This window comes from Petromyzon marinus, chromosome 16, assembly GCF_048934315.1.
Source record: "Petromyzon marinus isolate PM22_M1 ecotype Great Lakes invasive population chromosome 16, UKy_Petmar_22M1.pri1.0, whole genome shotgun sequence".
Taxonomy (NCBI): Eukaryota; Metazoa; Chordata; class Hyperoartia; order Petromyzontiformes; family Petromyzontidae; genus Petromyzon; species Petromyzon marinus.
This window is the reverse complement of record NC_133682.1, coordinates 17,251,088-17,264,695: the sequence shown is the minus strand read 5'-3', so window position 1 is coordinate 17,264,695 and position 13,608 is coordinate 17,251,088. Positions and strand designations below refer to the sequence as shown.

The window sequence follows — 13,608 nt, the reverse complement described above, 5'->3', positions numbered from 1 at the left end:
TAATTGTGACTACTTTAATAATAGGGTTTTTCCCTTTTTTTCTGGCAACAAAACTGAAACCTTTTACAAGGAATCATGTGTGCATTAACCACAATACTTGTGGTCAAAATGCAAACAAAAAACACACTATGATAATATATGCATTGTCCTTGAGACTGATTGGTTCACACCAGGGACGGCTTTCTTTTGAGCCTCGACCCAATTGGTGCGAGACCAGAGGACGCCAAAAGGCGTACGCATATATTGCAAATATTATCAGTGTGTTTTTGTTTGCATTTTGACCACAAGTATTGTGGTTAATGCACACCTGATTCCTTGTAAGAGGTTTCAGTTTTGTTGCCAGAAAAAAGGGGAAAAACCCTATTATATTTTGGTACTGGCAAAGGAGGTCTAATGATGGTTGTGACTACTTTGTTAACAAAATGAATGGTCTATTTCCACCTCCAAAATGTAACGTTAAATAACAATTAGGTACATTGGCCCTTTGTTGGAAAAAAAAAAAACCCAGTCTAGAAATTGCCCTACTTGAACATATGTTACTGAAAAACATTGGTTTCAGAAGATTCATGGGCTCATAGTCCTACATTTTAAATTGTTTATTCGTGGTATTAAAACTCTTGTACAGTAAAACCTTGGATTGCGAGCATAATTCGTTCCGGAAACGTGTTTGTAATCCAAAGCACTCGTATATCAAAGCACTCGTATATCAGTTGTGATCACGTGACGCTCGGCAGTACAAAGCTGCTCGTATTGCAAGACCCTCGCTCGTTTATCAAATTAATATTTATTTAAAATTTTGCTTGTCTTGTAAAACACTCGCAGACCAAGTTACTCGCAATCCAAGGTTTTACTGTATATGCTGTTCTCTAACAGCACTTGGCCCAGCGGTCTGTTAAGACTATACGGGGGATCTTTTTTGTCTGCGTGCAGGTGTTGATCCAGGGGCTGCAGCATTTAAACCGCGCGATGCACGACGACATCGTGTGCGTGGAGATGTTCCCCGAGGAGCGCTGGGTTGCCCCCTCCTCGCTGGTCCTGCACGATGAGGGCGTCGCAGGGGACGTTGCAGAAGAGAATGAAGAGGATGTGGTGAGTGGAGCGTCAACACTGCCGAACCAAAATCAAACCCAGACACCTGCAGTGTGCGTGTCTCTCTCCCCGTGGTCGCATGGATTTTTCTCCAGGTCCTCCGGCTTTTCCCTCCACAGTTACAATCTGACATGCACTTAGAGTATGTGGCTGCTATCAATTTCAAATGTGATAAGATACTTCACTGAACGCTCATTTGTGGCCAGGTCACTTAAAAAGAGCTATAGAGCTCTCAGGGTCCTTACCTGGTAAAGTTATTTAGTTTATAGTTTTTAAATAGTTTTAATATAAATTTTGATTTAAAGCTTTCGTGACTGCAGTAATTCATATTCTTAGTTTTTTTTCGGTAAAGTCACGTTGAAGGGAAACAACAAATAATAAAATATATAAAACAATAAAAAAATTCTCACGACGTTTCGACCATAACTCAAACGGTCGTCTTCAGGTGTGTTGGTTTGCATAAATTTATTTTTAAACGGCGCATTTATTTATTTATAAAAACGTTAGCGGCACGCGCAACGATTTAGCAGTTTATTTAGGACTAGCCCATCTATATTCTGAAAAGAGGAGGGGGGAGACGAAATTTTTTATAATGTATGCTGTCTGAAAGCCACTGTAAGCGTGAACAATCAATTAAGACCTGAAATGGTTTATCAAATCTTTCCAATGATTGCTAAGATAGAATCCATCTTCTCGGTTGAAATTGTCTCTGTGCTTGTATATGTGGATAGCCTCATGAACGAATCTCTCATGGAAGCCAGATGGCTTACAAAGAACCTCTGTCTTGGAAAAGTCAATGGCATGTGAGCCTACTGAATTAGAACAATGATCTGCCACGGCCGAGGTGTTGGTTCTACCGTGTTTAAGGTCTGCTTTGTGTTCACGAATGCGGTCCGAGACATGGCGTTTGGTTTCTCCAATGTAACTACTACCACAGAGGCAACTTAGTTTGTAGACACCAGGGTATTGTATGTCCGGAATCACATCTTTTACAGAAGGAACCAGATCACGGATTTTATGTAATGTGTTGAAACGGACCTGGATCTTGTGTTTATTCAGGATTTTGGAGATCTTTTTTGTGACCCCCGCAATGTAGGGTAAAGTGATGGTTTTGAAAGGCTCCTCAAGAGGGTTCTTCTTCATGGTTTGAGTGATAGCTTTGCGGATTGTATAGTCGGAGTAACCATTAGCCCTAAGAGCTTGGTGTACGTGCTTGAGTTCACTGCTTATGTGTTCCTGGTCGGATATGCATTGGGCTCTATGATACAGAGTCTTGATGAGAGAATTCTTCTGTGATGGATGGTGGTGGGAATCCGGTTTCAGATAAGCATCCGTATGGGTAGCTTTCCTGTAGACAGAGTGGCTCATTGAACCATCAGGTCTCTTTTTAATTAGGACATCCAAAAAAGGTATCTTGCCATCTATTTCGACTTCCATGGTAAATCTGATGGCTGGGTGTATGGAATTGATGTGGTCGAAGAATTGGTCTAGAGCAAGCCGGCCATGTGGCCAGATGACAAAAGTGTCATCCACGTACCTCTTCCATAAGGTTGGGTGCAGAGTGGCAGTGTGGATGGCGTCAGTCTCAAATTTCTCCATGAAAATGTTAGCTATAACTGGAGAAAGGGGGGAGCCCATTGGGGTGCCCTCAGTTTGTTTGTAGAAAGTTCCATTCCAAGTGAAGTATGTATTGGTTAAACAGTTTCTCACCAGGGGGGGTACCTCAGTGTTTAGTCCTTGATGAACCAAGTCTTCAATGATTGCAATGGTGTCAGGTACAGGAACCTTGGTGAATAAGGAAACTACATCAAAACTGATAAGCAGGTCGTCTGGGGACAGGGAAATACCCTTGATTGTCGATACCAGGTGAGTCGAATTTTGTACCACAGAGGTGGTCTTTCCAGTGAAAGGACGCAGGATTTCAGACAAAAAACGAGCTAGTTTGTAGGTGGGGGAGCCGATAGTAGAGACTATGGGACGAAGGGGTGTATCTACTTTATGTATTTTTGGTAAGCCGTATAATCTTGGTGGCCTGGCAGCAGAAGGTTTCAACGAAAACTGTTTAGATTGATCAATTAATGCGGTTGAATCAGAAATTATTTTGTTGGTTTGTGTGACAAGGCTGTTGGTGGGATCTCTTTTTATTTTTGTATAACTACCATCGTCGAGTAATTCTTTAATTTTGTTGTTGTATTCTATTTTATCCATGATGACAGTAGCATTGCCTTTGTCAGCTGAGAGGACTACAATATCATTCCTCTTTTTTAATTTATATAATTCAAAACGCTCATCTTTGCTGAGGTTGCTAGCTGGCATCTTAGCGTTTTTGAGGGTTGCAGCGATTTCAGATCTTGCTACGTCTGCAGCAATGTGACCCAGGCCCCTGAGAGCAACGTCTACTTGGGCAATTATATCATTAACTGGTATGTGTTTAGGTGTAACTGCAAAGTTTAGACCTTTAGCTAAAACGGATTTCAGACTATCGGAAATAGAACTGTTCCTGCGATTAATTACGACTTTGTTAACGTCTAACTATAAATGCACCGTTTAAAAATAAATTTATGCAAACCAACACACCTGAAGACGACCGTTTGAGTTATGTTCGAAACGTCGTGAGAATTTTTTATTGTTTTATATATATTTTATTATTTTGTTGTTTCCCTTCAACGTGACTTTACCGAAAAAAAAAAAACTAAGATTATAGTTTTAATATAGTTTAAACAAAGAATAACAACAAAAACTCAACCACTTCAAGAGAGACCTTAAACATAATGAACACCGTGTGACCAGACAACAATCCACATTAGAGATGCTGTTAGCTTGATTTTGCGTTTATTAAATGACTTTACATTACATTACTTCAAAATCAAGTCAGGAGTGCTAATCATTTCATACTATTTTTGTATGTACGTAGGGGTTATTTGACCATACTTCGATGCGGGTTGGTGAACGGGGGGGGGCATAGATCAGGAGCATAGAAGGACAGGACAACAGTTCATTTTGCTGTACTGCGCTCTGCTGCCTGCCATTTTGGCGCAGAGCCTATACCACCTGTTATGCATATCCAGGCTCAACACGGTGGCGCTTCCACGGTCTGAGCTCCTTTTTAATGTTTCTTTTAATTAACTTAATTAGAACTCAAGAGATCAGGACACGTATCATTTGCGAGAGTGACCTGGGTCACAGGGTGGCCTCTATATTGAAAACTAATTTCTTTAGAACTGCTTTTTGTATTTAGATTGTTGTCCTTTCCGCGCACCTCCGATTAGCATGGTTGGCTGTGTACGGTGCGAAATAAGTTCTACATGCATACATACCACAGTGACAAAATGCAAAACATAATAAAGTACAGCAATGAAGTTAATTGAAATTTGCACGAAAACAACTGTGGTTTATGAAAAGTCGACAATATTGCACAAACATAAACAAGTGTTAGATATTAAATCGCATGTAGTGCAAGTTGGCTTGGGCAGATTATTTATAGGCTGATCATTGCACAGTTATACTTATTAAAACGTTACGTAAACATTAAACACATATAGGGTGACTGATGTGCTAAGCAGGTAAGAGAAAATGTCAATCAGTGAAATCATAAAGAATCGAGAGATTAAGCATCAAATTGTGAATTAGATGGGAGGGTAACCTTTGTTGTAGATAATATTGGTCGCAAAAGCTTACGCGTTTTTTTTTAAACGTGTGGTATCTGATGGGCGTGTTCCGGTTGATTCTATCAATCGCCAGAACTGTTTTAACTTATAAATATTTACGGAGGACTCCTCACTGTGATCTTTTGTCATTTTAACAAAGCGTCAGTCTCATTATTGACATTGATGAGACACAGCATGAAACCACATCCGCAGGTTAAGCGCTATTGTTTTGGATTGCTCCTTCCCCTTCAAGCCAAATTGTATTGTGTTACGCAGTGAGTTGGAGAAAAAATAGTTATTTCATTATTTCAGTGTGTGAGAGAGACGCTACTGTGGTGAGTGCTCATTTGAGTTTGCGTTGTCATCTCCCGGTGCTATCCCAGCTGCTGCTGCTGTCGTCGCTCTTGCTTAGATTACGCAACACGATGTTTGTCCTTTGTTATGGTCTCCAGCTGAAAGCCGAAAGTGGGAAGATGCGTCGGCCCACTGGCAAAGTGGTCGGCATCATCAAGCGGAACTCGAGGCCGCTGTGCGGCATCCTCATGCCCAGCCCAATCAAGGAGGTGGGCTGATCTGCATGTGTGTGTGTACGTGTGGGGAGCGGTAATGTAGCGGTTAGCGCGCTGCGCTACGAATCCTGGGACCCGAGTTGGATTATATTTATCGCTCATAACCAATAAACAGCGCCAAATGTCTGAACCTGTCTTGGGCCCTTCCCTAGGTCGACTCGGCCATAAATGAGTCTCTGATGTGGCATGTAAACATCAGCGCTGTGGAGACAAAGGCGGTCGGGCATGGTGCTGGCCGTACCCACCCCGTCGTTTGCCGTACCAGCTTGAATAGGTGTGTGCTGACGGCACTTGCCCAAACAGTTTGTTGAATGCCTTACTGGGGGCTCTTTGTGCGTGTTGCAGGCCACCCGCCACCTGTTCACGCCCGCGGACCGCCGCATGCCACGAGTGCGGGTGGAGACAAGACAAGCAGCGTCCCTGCAGGCCCACCGCATCGTGGTGGCCATCGATGGCTGGCTGCGACACTCCCGCTACCCGAACGTACGACTGCACCGTGACGCCCCGGACGCCGTGACACCTCACCCGTCTGTCCCGTGGTCGGCATCGTCGGGCTCATCCTTCTGTCACTTGACGCGCGGCCACGCGGCTCTGTATGCAATACAGCCGTTGAACCCAAAACACGAACGGTGACACGGTGAATTGGAAGTCAGGGTGGATGAAGTGGCACCACTGTGATATTTTTTTGTTTGAAAGCATGGCAAACTCACCTGTGATTCAACCTAGGTTATTAAGGTGTTGTAAGTTGATAGTCTCAGCCCAGTCACCAATAACTGCACCAAAAACGATATTAAATTTGGTCGTGCACTTCGATTGTTTGATTTCCATCTCTGAGAAAACTACTGCGTTTGACTGCCATGTGATGAACATTACTTTGATTGGCAGAGTGGTTGGAAAAGCACTGCCCCCCTACAATTTGGACTGCATTTCACTTCAATGGATCTTAGAAGTAGCTCTGTTATGTCTGCTCCTGTGGGTCGTCCTTGACCACGAAGGGTTTGTATAGATTGCTTGTCTTGTGCGATACCATTAACACAATGAGAAACAAAATTGGTGAAAAGTTAAATATATTGTTAAGATGTATTCTTTGGGTTGTATCTTTGTTTAAACAGATGTCGGTTAATATTCTACATAATGTACGTTAGGTACAAGGTTGGCATTGTGGTTGTGCTTTTCATACCTATTTGCCACTGCACAACCGAGCGACACCATGGCTGGCACGGTTTAGTAGGCTGCAGGTTGTTTATCCACTGCAAAAGCGGATCCATGCCATGGACGGTCAATGCTTTGAACAAGGCTAGGCACGTGCAGATGACGCTGTGGTGCCACGTCCCCGCGGTGTACTGACTGCCGTCACACAATTAACGTGTCGCTAGCCCCGCCCCTGGCCCTGCTCGGCCCCCGGATATATTTGGATGCCTTGTGGGGCCAGCATACTACGGTTTGGTTCTGGTTCGACATGGCAAAAAGCCAGTGGGTGACCACAGACACTTCGAGAGATCTGCACTGTCTGGGTTCCAATGTACCAGTGGAAAAGGGATACCGGTGACGATTGGCCACGTATGTGCATATGCATGTTGAACTTCTTCCGTACCATACGTAGACAACCGTGCTAATCGTCGGTGTGCTTGTGCAGGGCCATTTTGTGCGCTCTCTGGGCGAATGTGGGGATAAGGAGACGGAGACAGAGGTGCTGCTGCTGGAGCACGACGTGCCACACCAGCCCTTCAGCCAGGCCGTACTTGCATGCCTGCCCCCTCCCACATTCAGCATCACAGCAGAGGTACGCATGAGACGTGTGACGATATGTCAATTCATCGATTGAGTTCAATTCTTACGCCTGCGGTGTGTTGGTGTGTTCGGTCGTGCATGTGAGAATCCTTTACTTCAATGTTCTTTATTACAAGGCCCACGGGCCACTGGTGGCCCCTGGGTGGCCTTTGGTGTGGCCCATGACGTGTGGCCCCCGACGTATAGGCCCCCGACAATAGACAAATGCGAAAACACCCCCCATCATCATCATCGTGCTGTCAAACCGCAATAGTTTCAAGATGTTTGGCCTGCGTAGAATACCTTCTAGAGGACCTCTCTGGAGCTCTCCCTCCAGTCGAGGTCCTTCCGTTGCACTGGCATGAACGAGAAGCCACGGGGCTCTACACCTTTACCGCAGACCGTATATAGAAAAGCCGTCGACCTGAAAGAAAGTCGATGGCTCGGACACATCATCGTAAGAAGAGAGGAAATTCACATCGGAGGAATGAAGGCGATGGACTTATGGAAGCACCAGGGCGGAGACCCGAGAGGCAGGCCTCGAGAGATGCGGATCAAAGTGGTGAGCCAGGATATGGAGGACTTTGCAGTAGCCGTGGAGATGGTCCAGTACATAAATGAATGGAGCAAGGGGACTACAGACTTTTTTCCTATAACGCTGTACTTGCGTTCCTGAAGAACACCGAATTGTGGAAAAATCGCATAATAAATAATATAGGGTAAAGCACAGTCCGCGATAACACGTGAGATGCGTACGCAGGCTTAACAAAGACTTCGGGTACGTGAGTAGCATCTAGAAGCATCCAGAAACATCCCGCCTTGTGTGATGCTACACCGAGGCAACCGTACAACCGCTTATTCTGCCTCGCACAACGCAGTTCTGTTCACTCGATCGCCTTTTATCCAATTCGCATCCATGTTATGAAAAAATGTGTTCCCTAATGCATTCATCGCATTATATCTAATTCACGATATGAAAACACGCAGAGTTATAGGAGAACGGACTGTACTTTCAGAATATTCAGTCGCCTATTGAGAAGATAGAACGCCATTAGAATGAAGTTGGTTTACCCATGTATGGCTCACCCTGTGTTTTGTTTGTTGTAAGGCAGCGTTTTGTTGAACCTGGTGCTGTGTGTGTCCCGTACAAGGACCAGGCTGGCAGGGAGGACCTCCGTGCGTTGTCCATCTGCAGTGTGGATCCTCCAGGCTGCACAGACATCGACGATGCCCTACACTGCAAACCGCTCGACAATGGGAACACCGAGGTATTCATTTGGTGGTGGTAATCGTGGTCACGGTCGCGGTAATTCGTGCCTATTCCTTTCATGGTTTTGTCAATGCTAGCGGAGGTTACAAGGGGAGTTTAAGTGGCACAATGATAAGTGCACTGCACATTCATCCTGTCAAGCTGGTTTAGTTCCAGTCATGGCTAACACCGGTACAGAGTGATATCTAAAAAAAACTGCCCAAGTTCTCCCCTTCACCACCTGCATTGACCATCGTAACAAAGCAAGGTCAAATGACAATCGCAACCCATTACGGCATGGAGAAGCCCTCATCCTGCAGTGGATTGACAAAGGGGTGGACAATATTCCTGTTATTAAGTTTCCAAACATTGTTGCCTTAGTGCAGGGGTCGGGAACCTTTTTGACTAAGAGAGCCATGAAAGCAAAAAATTTGGAAATTTATTTCAGTGAGAGCCATATAATATATTTTAAAAGTGAATTCAACTAAATGTCAGTATAATAAGCCTCTGAATTTATTCTTTTAAATAATGTTGTTATAACACTCACCATTAATGCGACTTCTGGTGCTGCATGGATTTGCTGATGTCTTTTGTAGTCGGGTTGGTACTTGGTGAGGTTAAGCTTCATGCAAGCGTTGAGGCTTTCATCCGTTAAACGTGATCGTAGGTTGGACTTGATGTTTTTAAGATGTGAGAATGACTGCTCACATGCATACGTAGATCCAAACATGGTCAATACAGCAATACTCACACGCTGCAGTGTGTGGTATGTGACAGGAAGCGCGTTCCAAGTTTTGAGAATCAGCTGGTCTTCGGGTTGGAGTTTTTTCATTTCTGTCCACATGTGCTTGCTCGCCAACTCCGCTTTCTGTCGTGTGATTCTTTCCAAATCTTCATTCAGTGACTTGAACTTATTCACCCACATGTCTGAGGCCTTCAGGTCAGCCACTTCTGCTTCAAAATCTCTGACGGAGACACCAGGGATGTAATTCAGGTCGGCTGTGTTCAGTGAACACTCGTTTGGATGGGTGATGAACTTAAAAAGACGAGTGTGCTCACGAAATTCTCCAAAGCGTGCTTTGAAGGACTGTAGGAGACTGGATGTGCAGCCAGCTAGCTGGTGGAGATCAAGGTTTTGAATGGGCTCACTTGCTGTGCATGCATCTTTATATTGGCTCAGTTTTTCAAAATGTAGTAAACGACCTGTTTCAAGATCCGTGATGAAAAGCTCCAGCTTGTTTTCAAAAGCAAATACAGCTTGTTGAAGGGATAACACTGTATTTCCAATGCCTTGCATTTTCACGTTGAGCTGGTTCAGATGTTCAGTCAGATCTACGAGATAGTAAAACTTGAGGAGCCACTCGGTGTCGGCTAGCTCAGGATGCCCGACGCCTTTCATTTCAAGGAAAGTCCGGATTTCGTTCAGGCAAGCCGCAAAACGGCTAAGCACCTTGCCTCTTGACAACCAACGCACATTGCTGTGCAAAAGCAGACCAGGATAGTTATTTACAACTTCATCCAGCAGTGTTTTAAACTGGCGATCATTTAAGGCTCGGGCAACAATAAAGTTGATCACACGAATGACCAGCGACATCACTTCGCCAAACTGCCTGTCACACATCTGAGCACAAAGTGCCTCCTGGTGTATAATGCAATGGAAACTTAGGATGGGTCTATTTTCATGTTCACGGAGAAGCGCCACAAATCCTTTGTTTTTCCCCACCATACACGGAGCACCATCAGTACACACTGAGAGAAGTTTATCCATAGGTAGACTTTTTTCTTGAGCAAACTCCATGAAAGACTTGAATAAATCCTCACCTCTTGTGGACCCTTTTAATGGCAGAACAGCAAGACTTTCTTCGCGCAGTGTGTCACCAACAGCATATCTTGCAATCACGCTGAACTGCGACAAATGGCTCACGTCTGTTGACTCATCCAAAGCCAGAGAAAAGAACGGCGCTGCATTTATGTCCTTCACTTGCGTTTCCTCCACTTTGTTTGCCATCACGATGGTACGATCATGAACAGTTCTTGCCGACAGAGGCATGTCTTGTATCCGTTTGATTATCTTGTCTTTGTTCGGAAGATCATCAAAAAGTTCATTGGCTACATCCAGCATGAACGTTTTAGCATACTCGCCATCTGTGAATGGTTTTCCGTTCCTCACTATTGCTAAAGAACCAGCAAAGCTAGCCGAATTATAGTCACCTTGCCGGGTCCATACGCGGAGTTGCTGCTGGCTAGCTTGCACCCTGCTCAGAAGCTCTTGGCACGCTTTCTTTCTGCTGTCTCCCGCAGGGTATTTTGATGCAAAGGTAGCGTGGCGCGTGTCGAAGTGCCGCTTTACATTCGACCGTTTCAACGATGTAATTTTGTCATTGCAAATTAGACACACCGCAGAACCCGCTCTCTCCACAAAGGCGAATTCTTCGGTCCATTCGTCCTGAAATGTACGATACTCGTCGTCTTTTTTTCTTTTCGCCATCTTCTTCGTCGAAGGGTTAGCTTTGAGCTAATGACCGAGCAGACGCAGTCTCAGACTGATTCAAAAGGGGGCGTTTACCTGTTTTACCCAGCAATGGCAAACGTAGGCCAGTATCATCCAATTAAAATAATGGACAATTGCTCCTGCAGCCCTGAACAGGACATGCGCAGTGAAAAATCGATGGATGGATTAAAACAAGTGAGAATATTTTGTTTTATCTGCGAGCCATATGCAATCATCAAAAGAGCCACATCTGGCTCGCGAGCCATAGGTTCCTGACCCCTGCCTTAGTGCCCGTATTCTTGGTCTCTGCTCGGCTCAGGACAGACTTCAACATGGCTTGGTTCTGGCTTGATCTGCTCCGTTGCCTCCAAAGAAGTACGAGTGGCTCAGCTGTGCCTTGGCTCAGGCTCAGCTCACGGAAATTCTGAGCGTGGCTGGGAGCATGCAGAGATATACGTGGAGGCACAAGGGACACGGAGGCTCAGGGCTGGAACCATGCTTAGAGGCAGCTTGGGTTTTAAGCGTTGCTTTGATGTGGCTTATTGAGAATTAGAATCAGAATATTTATACTGGAGGAATCCAATGAGCTATAAAGCTATTTTTCACATGTCCAGTAGAGGCGGGTAAGAACGTTACAACAGCAAACAGTACAAAAACATAATAGTAGTGCAAAGTACAAGAAAGATCAACAAATAACCCAAACACAAACAAATACAACTAAACCATCCCCATCTTACCAGGAAAAGCCCACTGAGGTATTGATTTATTTTTGATTAGTGACCTGGCCACAACTGAATAGCTCAACAAAGTGGCCCATCATTTGGACATTTATAGCAGCCAAAATAATAGAAATAATCTCAATGCATGTTGCGCGAGAGCCAAGCCTGAGCCAAGCCATGGCTAAGACCCCACTGGCCTAAGTGTCCACGTCACTGGCCGAATGCCTGGTTCACAATGAATGCACCAGGTAGTAATGGGTGTGCATTTCATTTCACATTATTGTGCTTTGGTTGGAGCGGCTATGGTGGAGGTTATGCATGCATGTGGAGTGAGCGACTTCCGCCATACGTCTAGTAGAAGGCGTCTTATTTATTAAAAGCACACAGGGCGATACACTTCGTAACGCGGCTACACCTAGGCTGTATAAACACGCAGCCCATTTGCGTCCTGCGTAGCTACGCTGGCTGGTTGACGAGCGTAGCGGCGGAGACAGAGCTGCTCTTGCAGAAGAACCAGCCACGTGGTCGGAGACGAAGGGATGACGACCATAGCGACGCAACCAGGACCCAGACCCCACGCTAACAGCCTCGAAGTTCTGATTCGGTGCTCTTTATATCTGCCTGGAGTGGCCAAGCTCCACCTCTGGCCACGCCCCCTTTCTAGAACCTTCTAGGCCCTTCGGGATGGTTCCCGGAGCTTCTCGACTGACTCCGCCGTTGACCTTTACCCCAGATACGCCCCTTCATAATAAGGCATTATGTAATGCAGCTATAACCTTAATTACCCTTACAGGCCGGCAGGTATCACCCTGTCATTACACATCCATGCATGTGAGGGTGGTGACGGTGTGTTAATGTGTGTTCTAGGTTGGGGTACACATCGCCGATGTGAGCTATTTTATCCGGCCGGGGAATGCCTTGGATGAGGAGGCATCTCTGCGTGGTACCACAGTTTACCTGTGTGAGAAGGTGAGATGTGGATTTCTTCTTGCCACAATATCAAGTGTTTTACGACCCGCCGATTTCATCCTTTCATTCTTAACTTTACGACATGATGTAAAATATTACGATGTAACGATCATCGCGGTACCAGTTTCCCCACAACTTTGTAATTGTATTTGACATTTTCACCACATTTTTTTGTGTGCTTTTCAGTACTTCCCGTATGAATAACGATAACTTAAAAATGAATTAGAATTTAAAAAATGTGCAACAACAATGCTAAATATCTCTCATGATGTTTTAAACGAGGTGATTTTTGTGGATTTCTTATAATATGATGTACCGTGACATCATGAGCAGCAGGCTATCGGCGCAGTGGTAACACTCGTGCCTTGCAGCAAGGAGACGCTGGGTTTGATTACTCAACTCTTGTGCCTTTTTGCTTGCAGCTTTGTTTGTTCTCCCCCCTGTTAGTGAATGGGTTTCCTCTGGATTCATCAGATTTCCTCTAAATAAAACCCATACAATCTTAACTGGCATTCGCGAAAACATCCCCTTGCTGAACAGTTACCTGCAGGTGACTTAATCATGTGTGGGTTTGCTTGCAAAACACTCGTTGAGTTGGTGCATATGTATTTGCCAGATTGTGTTTATTGACAGAGAAGTTGTTGCGTTTATGTGTTTGTGCGCCTGCAGAGGATTGATATGGTGCCAGAGTTATTGAGCTCAAACCTGTGTTCCTTGAGATCCAACGTCGACCGGTGAGATGCACCAACAACTGTGAACTCGCGAGTGTGCACATTGTAACCCATACTCAGCAGCTAACGTGCGTTGTTGCCAGGTGCACATGTAATCCCATGATGCGTGGCACTGTTTAAGTGTCATTGTACAGATCCACACAAGCATGTGTACATACATAAGCAGCCAAACCAGGATGGCACAATGGTAACACATGTCTCACAGCAAGAATGGCCTAAGATTGATGCCCGACTTGGTTGCCTTTCCATATAGATTTTGTATGTTCTCCCCCTATTTAGCATGGGTTGACTCCAGGTTATCAGGTTTCCTCTCATCGCTAACATAAACGTGTTATTACTACTATGATCCTTAACCATGGAAAGCCTCACTGAAT

The 13,608-nt window shown here is 44.9% G+C and overlaps 1 protein-coding gene across 1 annotated transcript in view; it reads left to right on the top strand.

Moving 5' to 3' along the window:
- Positions 1–13,608, top strand: part of LOC142924698 (exosome complex exonuclease RRP44-like) — a 51,902-nt gene that overhangs the window by 25,608 nt on the left and 12,686 nt on the right. The window contains exons 4-6 of the mRNA XM_076067353.1: positions 5,189–5,299; positions 5,651–5,788; positions 6,942–7,100. Coding sequence (XP_075923468.1) covers positions 5,189–5,299; positions 5,651–5,788; positions 6,942–7,100 — 408 coding nt within the window. The remainder of the gene's footprint in view (positions 1–5,188; positions 5,300–5,650; positions 5,789–6,941; positions 7,101–13,608) is intronic.